General features: G+C 35.8%; 1 protein-coding gene across 2 annotated transcripts; it reads right to left on the reverse strand.

Annotated features, from left to right (window-relative positions):
• Positions 1-512: 512 nt before the first annotated feature.
• Raf (Raf oncogene) lies at positions 513-14,493 on the reverse strand. Of its 2 annotated transcripts, none has more exons than XM_068772316.1 (12): positions 13,852-14,493; positions 11,471-11,662; positions 10,363-10,487; positions 8,288-8,405; positions 7,300-7,401; positions 5,910-6,051; positions 5,207-5,319; positions 4,389-4,609; positions 3,070-3,161; positions 2,490-2,680; positions 1,547-1,863; positions 513-741 (listed from the first exon to the last, which is right to left on the reverse strand). In XM_068772316.1, the coding sequence occupies exons 1-12, from the start codon at positions 14,419-14,421 to the stop codon at positions 711-713; spliced, it is 2,214 nt and encodes a 737-aa protein (XP_068628417.1). In that variant the 5' UTR covers positions 14,422-14,493; the 3' UTR covers positions 513-710. The 2 variants fall into 2 exon arrangements, with proteins under 2 accessions (XP_068628417.1, XP_068628418.1); XM_068772317.1 differs by having other exon boundaries at positions 513-756.
• Between the last annotated feature and the right edge of the window lie 273 nt (positions 14,494-14,766).

The raw sequence follows: 14,766 nt of genomic DNA on the forward strand, positions 1-14,766 counted from the left end.
CATTCGGTTACTTTTTACAATTTGTGGTCACCGATAAATTATTAAAGGAAAATTTGTAGAATAAATTGGAATAGGTTGTCATTATTATGGCAACTAATTTGAAAATAGAAAAATACTAGTATGTGAAGTCCTGTACATTAATGCCAGTAGCTATTAAAAATAAAGTCATGTTTCCATGACAAATGGATTAAAATTAGGGTAAACACCGACCTTATGTTTGTTTTATACGATAAATTCATACTAGGTGTGGTACACTTGGTATAACAAAATAAATATTAATAATCTCATTGTTTTTAATATTAAAGGCTCACTATTCGAGTTTTGAGCTCAGGTAGTAAAGTTATTTGAACATGCTACTACTCAATTCAAATGTACTGCAATAAAGTGATATTAGAGTTTATACCACTTCTGTTTTTTCTGTCAAACGCTCAAAAACATAAATAGATAAACACCAAAGTTAACTCATGTTATAGAATCACCTTTTTTTTTTAATTGAATTTTGAAATAATGACTTAAACAAAAACACATATATATATATGTACTTATATACATAGCAAGATAACACTGTCACGAGTGTACAGTCGAATGCACTCACACAAACAAGCTCCAAACGCACACAGAGACTGAATTGACACGAGCGTGCCGCTGGCAAGTCCACGGGCGCCAGGCGGGGGCGGGGGCGGAGGCTAGTCATAGCCCGGCAACAGACCCTACGGGTGCCGCTGATTAGGCACGGGAATTCTGGAATGTTAAAAACTATGTATCAATTATTATATAACATTCTTAAATATTATTTAAATAATAAAAACCTGCACGGACGGACACTGCAGACATGTTCTTACAATCTGTGAGGATGTTCATTAACATACTTTCCAAGGGTGATGTTTAGTGTGAAGTAGGTGACATAGAGGAGTGGGAGTGTGAAAATGTTTTGATCACCGTTAAGATTCAAGAAACTCATACACATCCAAACAATTAACAAATTCAGGGAAGGGGCAAATTTCACAAGCTTAATACACTGTTTAGGTCGAATGTATAATAAAAATTCTTGGGATAATAAAAGTTGAATTAAATCATTTTTAAGATCTATGTTAAGAGTTAAGATAATTTCTTTTTAATTGCATCTAAATTATTGTATTTTAAGTTCCAGTAAAGTCACTTGCGCACTATATCTGTGTAACCTGCATTTATTTTGAGAACACGTAGTTGATCAATTATTGTAAAAATAACTAAGCCAACCATGTGGTGAGTGCTCCCTTCCATTCTTACGTATTATTAATAAAATTGGTACAAATTCATAAATTATAAAATGTACGTGTTAATAAAAAAAGTTTCATAGTACTGTCTTACTCTATTAACTTTGAAGTTTCAAATTATTTTCTTGATCAGTACAAAGGGAATTTTAGCTGCTTTATGTTATGTGGGGGGGACATCGGTTAACCTGGGTGGTTGGTTGTCATCGTGATGATCTTTGATCACCTGACATGATGATGATTATGTCAAAGTGCATGTCTGTTATGTGTGAGGTTATGAGAAGCCAACTAACCCATAGAAGGCCGGGAAGCTGGTGTCTGCGTTGAACTGGAAATTGACAGGGGTCTTGGGGGATGCGCAGCTGTAGCTGAGGTAGTCGTCGGAGGCGTGCAGCTGCCGGCTGACGCTGGGCTCGGAGGCGCTGCGCGTGATCTTGGGCATGGCGCGGAGCATGGACTCGAGCGACGCCAGGATCTGCCGGAACAGCGGCCGCTGTTCGCGGTCGAACTTGATGCAGTCGTCGAACAGCCGCTTGAGGGCTTGCGGCGCGTCCTGTCGCAGCCGCCGCGCGTCCGGCCGCAGCAGCCCGCGCCCCACCATCCACAGGATCTACACACACACAACCAATTCATGATTACCTCACACAATCACTTTTACAGTTGTCAACAACTACCTAAAACTCATAGTTATCAATATGTTAGCGATCATTTAAAATTAAATGGTTATGGTCTTCCCACTGCCACTTCAGGCAATCTTATCTTCAATCTAATCTTATCTTATCTTTATATTAATAATCACTTGCAAAAATACCCCCTCAACCACTTAATTTTAATGATCGCTAACACAACTATTGTTAAGCTTGTAATGTTTTGAACTGTGAACACAAACCTGGCTGACATTTCAGCTGTAATACGTCCATTGCTGTATATAAACCTCCCCGAGTGATTTAAAGGGCTGGGTGGAAGCGGCTGGTGTTCAACATTTGCAGACAACCTTAACAACGCTTTCTGCCACCCCGGTGAACGTCCTACGCTGCGCTTGCCGGACTGTGATCAACACTCCACAGACTTCAGACCTCAATAGCCATGAGTTTCTAGAGTGACAATGCCGACATAATGATTGATATCAGCGGGCAAGTATCTATCAACTACTTTTATTTTAATTTTGGTCCCTGGATATATTGGTTTCCTAACAATGTTAGTGTTCAGGATTACCGGTTACCAAGTTACACACACCTGATCCTTGTTGTTGAGATGCGCGTAGGGCAGTTCGCCGGCCATCAGCTCGTACAACACTACACCATACGCGTACACATCGGAGCGGAAGGTGTACGGCGCCGGCTCCTCCATGCGGATCACCTCGGGCGCCATCCAAAGGATGGAGCCCGTCGGCTGCTGCCACTGCACGCCGCCAGCCAACGATGACTCTGATAGATTAGAATAATATCATATACATGATGATTGTAAATAGATGTAAAAGATGTAAAAGATTTAAAGGAGTGAGTGAATAGCTCAATTGTGGTCAGATATAATAAAGCCCAAAGGTGCCACTGGGCAAGCTTGTGGTGCGGCACGAAGTACGTTCTCTGCGTACCATAATATCACACTTCAATCGTGAATCTGCCTGCCAAGTGTGGTGATTATGGTATATCCCCTCATAGATATCTTTGGTGGAGGCTATGTCTTGCACCTGACCCCACAGATGTTCTTATTTATTACGTCCATATTACTTTAAAAACATAGGGATTGATTTTTCGTTTAAAATAAAATATAGATGGATAAATAATAAGTATATTAACTCGTGTTTAGTATTTACCTGACCAGCGCACCTTGGCCGTGGCCAGACCGAAGTCACCGATCTTGACCGACCAGTCATCCCTCAGGAATATGTTGTTTGACTTCAGGTCTCTAAAATAACAAAAAAAAATTATTTAACTCAACAGCAATAGTAACATGAATCTATTTAAAAGCTAAAATGGTGAAGGTTTCACTATCACACATAGTGGATTTGATTTACATCATAATAACAAATATTGGTTGGCGTTGCCCTGAACGGGCATACGTAACGCCACACCCTCAGGCCCGCACTTTGAAGACTGGCCACTTTGACCAAATGGTGATTTCGGCCGCCATCAGACAAGTCACGCGCAAGTTCGTGCAGATTTAAGTAGAGACCCTTGTACAGTATTACTTGACACTCACTCACTCTTTCTCTCTCTCTCTCACACACACACGCACACGCACACACACACATATACGGTACCTTGTAACATAGTACAGTTAGTTTTAGTTTGTATAAAGACCATTACTTGCATCTAGCTTAGATATTTTTTGGCAATATATCATTTACATTTTATAACATGGGTCTTTTATGTGAAACAGAAACATAATGACATGTATTATTCCTTTATTTATTTATACTTTTTTGTACCAAAAGCAAAAATTTGAAAAAAAAAAAGAAACAGTTCATATAAAGGTAAAAGAGGCAGTGTTATCGCTCGAGGCGATCTCTAATAGACAATCTTTGGAGATGGGACACGAAGGAGAGGGTAGTTAAGGGTGTATGTACGTACAAATATATTTATGTGGAATACTTATATATTTACGTGGAAAAGGTATTACATAAATACAAATAAATAACAGATGCTCCACAATATCCTATTTTAGGGGCCCTGGAAATGTTTTTTTACCATTTTTATTATTACATTATACTTGAGTTTTTACTTATTAAAACCATTGTGCATTATTTGCATCTGCTTCTGGTGTGCTGTTCAAAATAAATATATAAATTTATCTCGAGAGCTAGGGTATAACTTAAGAGTTGTCTAGGATAACGTTTCAAGTGCTATGGGCTCCTAAACAATAGGCCAACTCCGTCAATCCTTTGGGGGCACAGAATGCACCCTTGTACATAACAAGTACCTTTACTATGAATCATGCAGGGTGTGTTCAGGATTTCAAAGGCATAACTTTCGTAAATAAAGAAAAAGCTCGTGATGTAGATGTTTTCAGAAATGACAGCACGAGTGGGAAATGTGGAAAGTGTATAAAAAAAGGCCATGCAGCGATATTCAAGACCAAAGTACTGTAGTTACTAAGCTACAGTATATGACTATATGAATAAAAAATACTGACCTGTGGATGATGTTCTTGGCGTGCAGGTAGTCCATGCCCTGCGCAGTCTGGCGCGCCACGTCAATGAGGTGAAGCATGGGCAGCGGAGTCTCCAGCACGTGCAAGTGCTGGTAGAGTGAGGAGCCCTCGCACCACTGCGTCACGATCGCCAGCGAGGGCTTCGACACGCATCCCATGAACAGCAGTATATTGCAGTGCCGCGTCTTACGCAGTACCGCCACCTTATATACAAAAATATTAAATTGAAAGTACTTATGCAACATATTCTTTGTATTCTTCTTCAATCTCCATTGTTGTCCAAATGTGTACCTGTATCAAATACAACGTAAGATCTATAAACGAAAATATATTTTTTTTAAAAATAAACATTACTTTTTTAAATTAAACTGTAGTACTTTTAAGCCTCTTTACTACTTGATTGCACTAATGACATATTCAATAAATAGTTCTTGTAACACCATACAATTTCCACAATCGAAAATAAGTAATGTTTATTAGATGAATATAATTGAAAGTAGGCTCAAGCTCAACAGATTCGCAAAAGAACCAAGCTCATCGACATGGTTTGAAGAATTGCGCGTCCGAAGTGGCAGTAATCAGGCCACATCGCACATGCAACCGATGGCTGTTGGGGCCGAAAGGTTCTAGAGTGGAGACCACTAGTCGGTAAACGCGGTGTGGGTAGACACCTCACAAGATGGACTGACGACATAGTTAAGACCTCGGGAAGTCGTTGGATACAAGCAGCGAGGCCTAAGCTTTGCATAGGCCATCTATATGCTGAAAAGAAGAAGATAATCATTTTAGTCGGAACAGACCTCGTTTTTGAAGGCCTGCAGCTGAGCAGGCGTTGGAGTTTTCACGTTGAGCGTCTTGACGGCGACGGGCCCGTGCCAATGCGCCTTGTACACCGTCCCGAAGCTGCCGGATCCTGCCAATATCATCATCAATAATCAACCACTCTTTTGGTGAATTTTCTGTTGGATCTGATTCAGGCAATTTTATTACACCATCTGCTAAAATCATCACCATCAGTTTATTCTAATATCGTTAGCTTTAAATTAAATTTAATTGTGTGAAAGAATGAAAAGTAATGTGAAGTGAAGAAAGGAGAACGAATGAAAATAAAACGTTACGTGATTTTTTTTAAAAAAAAGGTCCATGCTTAAACATGGTAGGGGTGTAAAAGAGACCCCAGAAACGCAGCCTTAAGAAAATATTTCTATATTATATCGTATATAAATTTACAAAGTTCATTATACAAAAACTCATAGTACATAGTGTGAATTTTTTAAAGTGATAATAAAGCGTCAAAATGAATTATTATAATTCAATCTGATTTTAGTATCTATCCCCTTCCCTCACTCCGATTAAAATTTGTGAACCTCTATTTTTTTTGTCACGCTAACGTAGACTCGGAGGTGTCTCCCGAGGACCCTTGTAAGTTCACCTGGGCCGCATTAGTATGCAATGGTCTATAATATGGTAACAGACTGTTATGTGTGTGTGTGTATGACGTACCGATCCTGGGCCCTATGAGTATCTCGTCGGCGTGTATGACCCAGTCGTCGTAGCTCTCGCGCGGGGACAGGGCGTGCTTCCACGATTCGTCCGCAGACCTTGCGCGCGCGCGCCTCGGCCTCAGTGTCCCCGTCGGCGACGCCTGAACAAATTACATTACATATGTTATGCAATCATTTTAAATTAAATAGTTATATGAGGGTACTTTTGCAAATGATAATTAATGTAGGGTAGTTTTAGAAAACATAGTTATGGTGATTTCTTTTAAAAATGGGCGCCAGTATCGCAATGGGACTGTTCAAAGTTACGCGATTCGCCCTGCTATCGTGTAATTTTATTAAATAGGCTGTATATTTAGTGTGATATAAAAGCTAGAAATATAAAGAGAAATATGAATGAGAAGTAAAATGAAATTTATTTTATTATGAGTCCCTCACGGGTAAAGGCTTCCTTTAGATTCTTCTAGATTTCTCTCCCTGTCAAGCTAAACCAGTTTGTTCAGTTGTGACAATGTCATCTAGTCATCTTTTTTCGGTCTGCCCCTACTACTTTCTATTCATCCTTTCCTGTTAGTCATGGTTGATGTCCATATTTTATCTTTCATTCGGCTAATATGGCCTTACCATTACAATTTTTTGAGCATTTGAGCATCTTACATAATTAATCAATGTATATACATATATAAACATTATTTGAATTCCTCACAAATCAAAACACCACAAAACGAGAAAAGAACTGTGCCAGATGTAATTTGTAGAAGCTTGTTATGACTTATGCTAAAATAATTTGCAACGTATGTACATTGTAACACACTAGTTGTATCATATCCACTTTGTTTGAGATATTTATTGAGAATAATAATGTGGTGTTTTAATGTTATATTTTAAATTTTTTTTTTTTTATCTGACTACTGCTCAAATGGCATTTGAAGATTACATGGGTTTGAACTGAAAGGGTGCAGAGTGCAGATTTTAAACTTGTTTGAAACTAACAAAGCTCCAGGGCTCCAGAGGAATCCTCGGCTCGAGACACTACACTAACGATCTATGAAGTGACTAATCTTAAGTTCCCCAAGAGGGGATCTCGGCTTTGGCTGTCACTAATTCACACTTTGTGCATTAATTATATAGGATTGCCACTTCACAATCAACTTCCCAGAGGATAGTCAGCAGCGTCCTCTGCATACCATAATACCACACCGATTGATCGATCTTTGGGGGGGACCTATTCCTTCCAATGAGCTATTAGGGGTGGAAAGCCAAACAATATCCATGCGTGTTTTGTGCGAATGGAAACAGTAAATTTAGCCAAAGTTACACATTTATATTTTAATAACATTTTCATTGTAAACAGCACAAAGTTAAACATGTACTTCCACAACACTGCTAACCTGCGTGCTTTGACTGTGAGGCTGGTCACCGCCTTTGTCCTTTTCGTCCTTGCTGTGTCTGCCCGAAGTCAGGTACTTTGCAGACTGGGGCGAGTTGTTACTCTGTGTAACAAATCACAAATACAACAACTAAATAATATTACTAAACTATTGTAGCTGCCACTTGAACCTCCATATGGCTCCAGGTGTACATATAAGAGATAGAGAACCCCTTTTTTACTCCTAAGGATCTCCGCTACTTAAGCAATAGCATAGGAATGATACCATGAAAGTTTCCAACAGTCACATAGTATACATACATACATATAAGTTATACATCTGTAGTACTTCAATGGTTGTTCGGGTTAACAAGTTATGAAATAAGGTTTAAGTCACAGCATCGCTATAATAAAATATGAATATGTATATTTTATTAAATAATTATATCCTGCATTTTATAGATACCAGTGATTATTAGCAAATTAAATATTATGTATTGTACCTTTCCTTTTTAGGACTACTCTGTATCATTTACATCAGAAAACCCTTATTTTTCTTTAAGAACACATAAATTGAATTATAATAATTCAATGCAATTACTTTTATAAAAAATGTATATGTATTTTAACATTTATGTACGATTTCAACTCCGCCTGCTCTGTTTTTCTTCTATGCCTATTTTTTTTAATCTACTCTTTTGATAATACAATAAAGAGTAACAAATTAATACAGTAAATAAGAAATTTAATTGACTTATATATTGATTATCGATAACTATATCAAATATAACTATAGCAAATTTTTCTATTAGCTAATGAAATGAATAAAAAATTATTTATAATATAATTGACATTTTAAACTAATTTACAACCATCTGTCACAGAAGACTAGTGTTGTACTGCGGAGCCTACCCAAATAAATGATTTCCTTGAAATTAAAATCTAAATAAGAAAATAATAACTAATGATCTATTAAAGCTGATATAAATTCAAAGTGGTCATAAAGAAACCTGATTGTTTTTCCTCTGGTGTTCGGCAAGGGTCATGGGCCGCTGTACCATGTTTATGCAAACATTGGGCGCGGAGTTGGAGCGGTCTTGCTGATTGAGCGAACGGGGATGCTGACTCCTGAATAACAACATAGTTAATGTACTACAAAAACTATACATGAAACATTTAAATGATTGTATTATATTGGTTAAATACAGATATTCTTATTTATGACCAATAATAAACACTACTTTTGTTCATTAAACTCAATTTGAAACTCTACAGTGCAGTAACTCATTCCAAATTAAAAAAAAATATTTTCTATTATCTACATTTCTATAATCAACATAGATAATAAATTACTGAGAGATTATAAAAAAATTACCAAAACAGATAAGGAGCTAAAAAAATTTGATTAAATTTTAAACAAAGACATAAAAACTTAATTAAAAGTTAATATAAATAGCTAAATTTTTAGATTATTGTTTAATAAATTATCTATGTCAAATTTTTTAAAACATCTGATTCTGGTTTTTATAATGCTTCCCACTCTTTCTATCTTTTTAACTGAATGATCCTATGTAAGTGATAATTTAAAAAAATCACAGATAACGAAACACATACACAGTGCATACATAGTAACAATACATAGTAACCAACTACTGCTTTTATAAAATATGCTCTACAAAGATACATAATAATCAAATATTAATAATAATTATGGCAGCATTTAAGACTACATCTAACACCTAAGGCAGCAGCCTGTGCACGAAGCACAAAATTAAATAATCACCAGTTGACATCAAAGTCCTTGATCTTCTTCGCTGGAGAGACAGACCTGCACATAGCAATGGCTATTTAGCTAATAACACTTCTATAAAACTATTTTTAACACAATATTAACATAATGCTTGGTCATATAATACAATACACTAATCATCTTCATGTCAACTGATAGATCTCCACTGAAACACATAGATCAGAGGTGGCCAACCTGCAGCTAATTGAAGAGTTATTTGCGTTTCTCAATAAATGTGCCCGTGCTTTTTTTTTCATTATGTTTTAAAAAAATATTATTGTGAAAATCAAACACTGGCCAGTATTAACTAACCAGTGTCTGAAAGAATTACTGACTGATGTCACCAATTACTTTATATGCTGCTGTCACCAGTTACAGTTTTAAAGAACCATGACAAAAATTAAATAAATTTGTTTGATATTTAAATGCAATACACTTATTTTGTACAACTTGTTATGTTTTCAATAGATATAATTTCTGTAATTTTAGACAACTTTTTTTTGTATACCTGATGTAGTTAAAACATATTTAATTATGGCTCGTAAAAAATTACTATTTTTGAAAAATGGCCCAAACTTTCAATCAACTTGACCAACCCTGGGATCATTTCCAAATCACTGCCCACATCCTGCGACTTCCTGCGACCTAAACTATTTCGTCGGTCGACCTGTTGGGGGCATTTCACCGTCACGTCTACCGGTTCTTAGACGCATATAATGCCAGTATTGTTCTTTCATTCAAAATTTGATCAAATTTTATAACACTAGCTGTGCCCGCGACCTCATCCGCGTAGAATTTAAGAAAAGAATTATATAATTTTATTTTTTCGTAAAAAAAATTTCTAAAAAAAAAGTAGACTAAGTAACTCCTTATTACATCAACTGTCTGCCACTATCAGCTCAGTCAATATCGGTACAACCATTTCAGAGATTAGCCAGAACTAATGACAGACAGATAGACGGAGAAAACTTAAAAATTGTTATTTTGGTATGTTCATACACACATGTAGTATAAAGATAAAATAATTTAATATAACATAAACAGACACTACAATTTTATTAATTTGTATAGATTTATAATACCCAAATTAATAGGTATAGTCCAACATATTGTCACATCAGGTTGGGTTCCAGTGTTACGCAATAAACTGGTTATAGCAGAGTATCGCTTTAAACCTCTGCCTCTGAATATGTCTTCCCCAAGTAGTCATGTATTGGTGATAATAACACAGTCATATATTAACAAATATATAATATTTTGTCAACTAAAAATAATGCTAAATAAATTTATACAGACTTGTTTTGGTCGCCTCTGTTCATCATATGGTGGTAGCCAAAGTGCGAGGGGTAGTGTAGGATGCCTGCCTGTGTTTCTGGATTCTGTGCTAGTAGTGCTGCATAATATGTGTCTGTTACTCTCATCTGGAAATAATGAATACATTGTAATCTAACCTGTTAGATTATTAAAGTTGTTATTGTGTTTTGCCTCCACATAGACACAGATCTAATAATAATATATATCTATAATAATATATATATCTAATAATAATAAATACTAAACAGACGATCCCTGTTTATTATAGTTTTTCTTTGTTTTGTCATTGTTTGACTTTAAATCATTAAATGTTCTTAGTGAGATAGTTATAAGGTAAAAATTGTAACTAATTTTATATTTCTAACTTTCTAGGTTTGCACTTTCTTCCTCTCTTTTGTTACTGTTTATCTCTAATAAAGTAAATAAATAAATAACACCAGGCCACTGGTTTGTCCAAGTCCTCAAAGATCTCCCAATAACAACAATTATCTTGAGAGAAACTAAATAATAAATTAATTGAAACAAAAGGCTTCAAGGACCTAACAGGGACCAAAACCTTTATGAAAATGATGCAGAGGTTACTTATTAAATTAAAAATCCTTTTACACAGATTCAGATTGTAAAAAAGTATTAAATTTTAATTATCAAAGATATCTTATACTAAATCTAATCTTAATTTTAGGGGTAGGTCCCCACTAAGTGGACCAACATATTCAAGTTCGCAGGAAATCGCTGGATATAGGCAACACCTAAGTGATCATAGTGGCGATCTTTGGCAGAGGACTATACCGAGCGTCCATCAACTTGCTACCTTTGAACGTCAACTAAATACTAGTATAGTTGATTTCCATAATCAAACTGGCAGTCTTCTCATCACCGACATCTCAGTCAAAAGATGCTCACAGACAAGTATCGGCCTATCCATTTTTAGGAAAACTGCAGTGACTGGTCTTGTGCTGCCTGGAACTTCATTTCGCGATCTTAACAATCTCATCGGTCTACCTAGTGAGAGTCCACGCACGCCGCAAATAGACGATCGTGATCCTCTCTCAGGGACCGGTTTCGCCTTTTATATGCTCTAAAATATTACCTGATGACATATGCTTGGCACTTTGTCAGCGCAACGCTGATGAAACTTGAAATTGCATTGGGAACAGTAGAAGCCGTTGAACAGCAACCGCCGGCAGCACTCACAGAACGCCAGAGTGAAGAAAGTTTTACGAGTAAACTGGTGTGAAATGTGGGACATGATGGGCAGCTTGTCCAGTGTGCGAACTGTCACCTGTGATACATTATTTATAATATTAAACTTCAATATCTTAATAAATAATATCTCAATGGGTCAAAATTACAGACAAACATTAAAGACCATAGTAGACAAGTCATTGTTTTTTAACAAATTTGGTCAGTATAAATACTAAACATACAATGTTGGCTAATGAGATTGTAGAAAAACCTGGAAAAAATTGGGTGACCATCACTAGAGTTATACAACTGAAAACACAAGGCCTTCAGTCTAATGAAATCCACACCTCATCACAATAGATTTGTAAGTAAAGTTTACTAACCCAAATAACATACATTAAAAAAGTAAAGCATGTAGATATTGGAATAAAAGGGCTTTTTTATTATAATTAAAAACCAAATACTTAAGAATTTTAAACCCTAAACCTATGTAAATTTAATAAAGCTGTAGTATAGGCTATAATTACAATGAAAATATAATAACAAATATACAATAAAATGATAGCAAAGACACTAACTCTTTATGTTGATTTATATTGATTTTTAATTTATAATGATATGGATCTAAGAAAGGTCATGACCTTTCTTAGATCCATATCTCATTCATTTATTACTACACCAAATAATAATAATCAAAATAATATAATCAACCTGTAATTTTTTTCATAGCATCAAGCATATTTTCAAATCCAAATGACATATACATCTAGATTTCTGGTACATAAAGACATTCAGATGTCATTTCATTCTCATAGATGAGCTCATAGATGCACACTGCATGATATAGGCCTCCCCGAAAGACTTATGGAGCAGTATACCATAATTGCTACACTTGGCAGGCAGTTTGCCAATCGCAGTGTGGTATTATTGTATACAGAGGATACTGCTGTTCATCCTTTAGATACTTATTTGAACATTCAGATGTATGCTCATGTTGATTCCTTGTTTGTTGTTAGTGAGGCTTCACAAACCCAATATTAAAGCAAATATTTTATATGTAAGCAAGGACAACTCAATTCAAATCAGTCCAGGCTCTAGAATAATCCGGAAACCTGTAATTGAAGTTAGGTAACCGCCAGGAAGGAGTGAATTTCCAAGATGGTTAAGCTATGTAAACATACCCCTCTGGGATACCCTTATTATTATTCATCAATGGACATGAAAAGGTATTTCCTATTTTTCTATACATTCCTGTGATACTTAAGTTATAAAGGTATTGTACACTGGAACCATTGCATTGACACAAAACAAGCTATTGGTGAAGATAATAACCAGTGACATATCAGAGATTTTAAGATCATAACAAGATCCCATTAAAAAAATTCTCTAATTTGCTTAGAGGCAGAGGTTTTTTCTTACCATCCTAAAATATAAAATAAGAACTGACTTAACTATTAGGTCAACACAAAATGAGCATTGTGTGGCTTGGTTGCGGAAACCAGCCAGTTCAGACAAGAAAAAGTAACCACTGGCTTACCGTTGCTCTTGTTTGCTTAACCATAACTTCACCCAAACAAATTATCAAAAATAAATGCTGAAAGGCTACCCAAAGTTCAGTTAATTTTAAGAGGGTTATCAATTGTTAAGTCTGAGTTATTTTAGCTTCAGAAGCAACTGGTACTTATCTTAAGCAACCACATAATGTATATTATTTATTACTTACAATTATCCGAGATTAAAATCTCTGTTTAGACATGTAAAACTCATAATACATGAACTCACTCCTCATCAATACATTTGACACATGCATTCTTATACTATGTTATATAGACATTAAACTTAATTTAGCACTTCTATCATGTTTTACATTAAAAAAAATAGACAGATGTTACAGAAATTAAATATGCCTTATTTCCCTTTTTAGGCTATAAAATTACTAAAAATAGATATTATTCAGTTAAGTATATCTTTCCCATAAAAATACTTAAGTTACTCTCAAGCAAATCATTAGTAAGAAAATACTGCAATTGAAAACCACAGCTTTAACTAAATTAATACCAATAGAGTAAGTTATAAATTGGTTATTGTTTGTAGTTATTTATAGTAAACATAAATATTATTTACAACTTTAATATTTCATTATTTACAATTAGTACTATTCATGAATGCATTTAAAATTACACTTACATTGCATGGATAACTTGTCAGGCGACAGAATATTAACCAACTTTTCAAATAAATTTAGAATAAAACAGTAAACAAAACACGACGTAATTCCGGACATACCTCTTCAGAGTCAATCATGGTGATATCCACATCCCACGGTATCACTTGGTTATTTCCTGTCCTAACTACTTCGCACATTTCACAAGTTAAATTCCGCAGCTTCAGCGCCTTGGAGAGCGCGTCGCGAAGTGTCACCCCTTCCTTCACCTGCACGCTCGTCCGCTGCTGGTTGGGCAGGTGCGCCCGCAGAAACACCTTGGGTTGGCGCGTAAGAGTGTCGTATTTCTTAAGGTCATCCTGGAATGAATATTCCTCACTCCGGTCCGGCGACTCTGACTGTAGCAATTCCCTAAGAGTTCCCTCTAAGTTATGCAACTTCAGCGTAAGCTCCTGATACTCTGAGAGATAGAGCGGCGGCGGGTGTCGAAAACCAGCGAATTTAGCGTTCAAAGCATCTATGTTTTCACGCGTCACGTTTATAATACTGCGAATGTTCCTAATTTCGTACGTCGGGTCCGCTACGTCGTCACTGTCCGTGGATGTCGACATGTTATCACTGTTGAGGGATAGCGCGGGTATATTTCCATTAATTTTTCTTGAACAATTTTCTTTCTCTCTAGTAACTGCCATTTCTTTCCTTTTTTTACTTTTTCTTAAATTTTCTCCGCGCACACTCGCGCAGAATAGACAGATGTTGTTTGTTGCCATTATAACACGGATTAAGACAACGATATTGCTTTAATATTCATAATTTTTTCATGATACTCGTTGTAGTGACCAAAAACAAATCCACATTTACAATTTGTTTATAATTTATCTTAACTTTTATGGACTAATTTACTACATCCGCAAAATGTATATTACTTATTAACATTAACAGTCCGAATTCATTGCTTTGAAAGAATACAGCGTATAAAGTAACTTCAGTCAAACCAAGTTAAATTGTGTCTTAGACAGTGTCATAAAACAATAATA

The sequence above is a fragment of the Battus philenor genome, unplaced genomic scaffold (genome assembly GCF_028537555.1).
Source record: "Battus philenor isolate CCGP_79_NKW_IND1 unplaced genomic scaffold, ilBatPhil1.0.hap1 SCAF_5, whole genome shotgun sequence".
In the NCBI taxonomy this organism is placed as follows: domain Eukaryota; kingdom Metazoa; phylum Arthropoda; class Insecta; order Lepidoptera; family Papilionidae; genus Battus; species Battus philenor.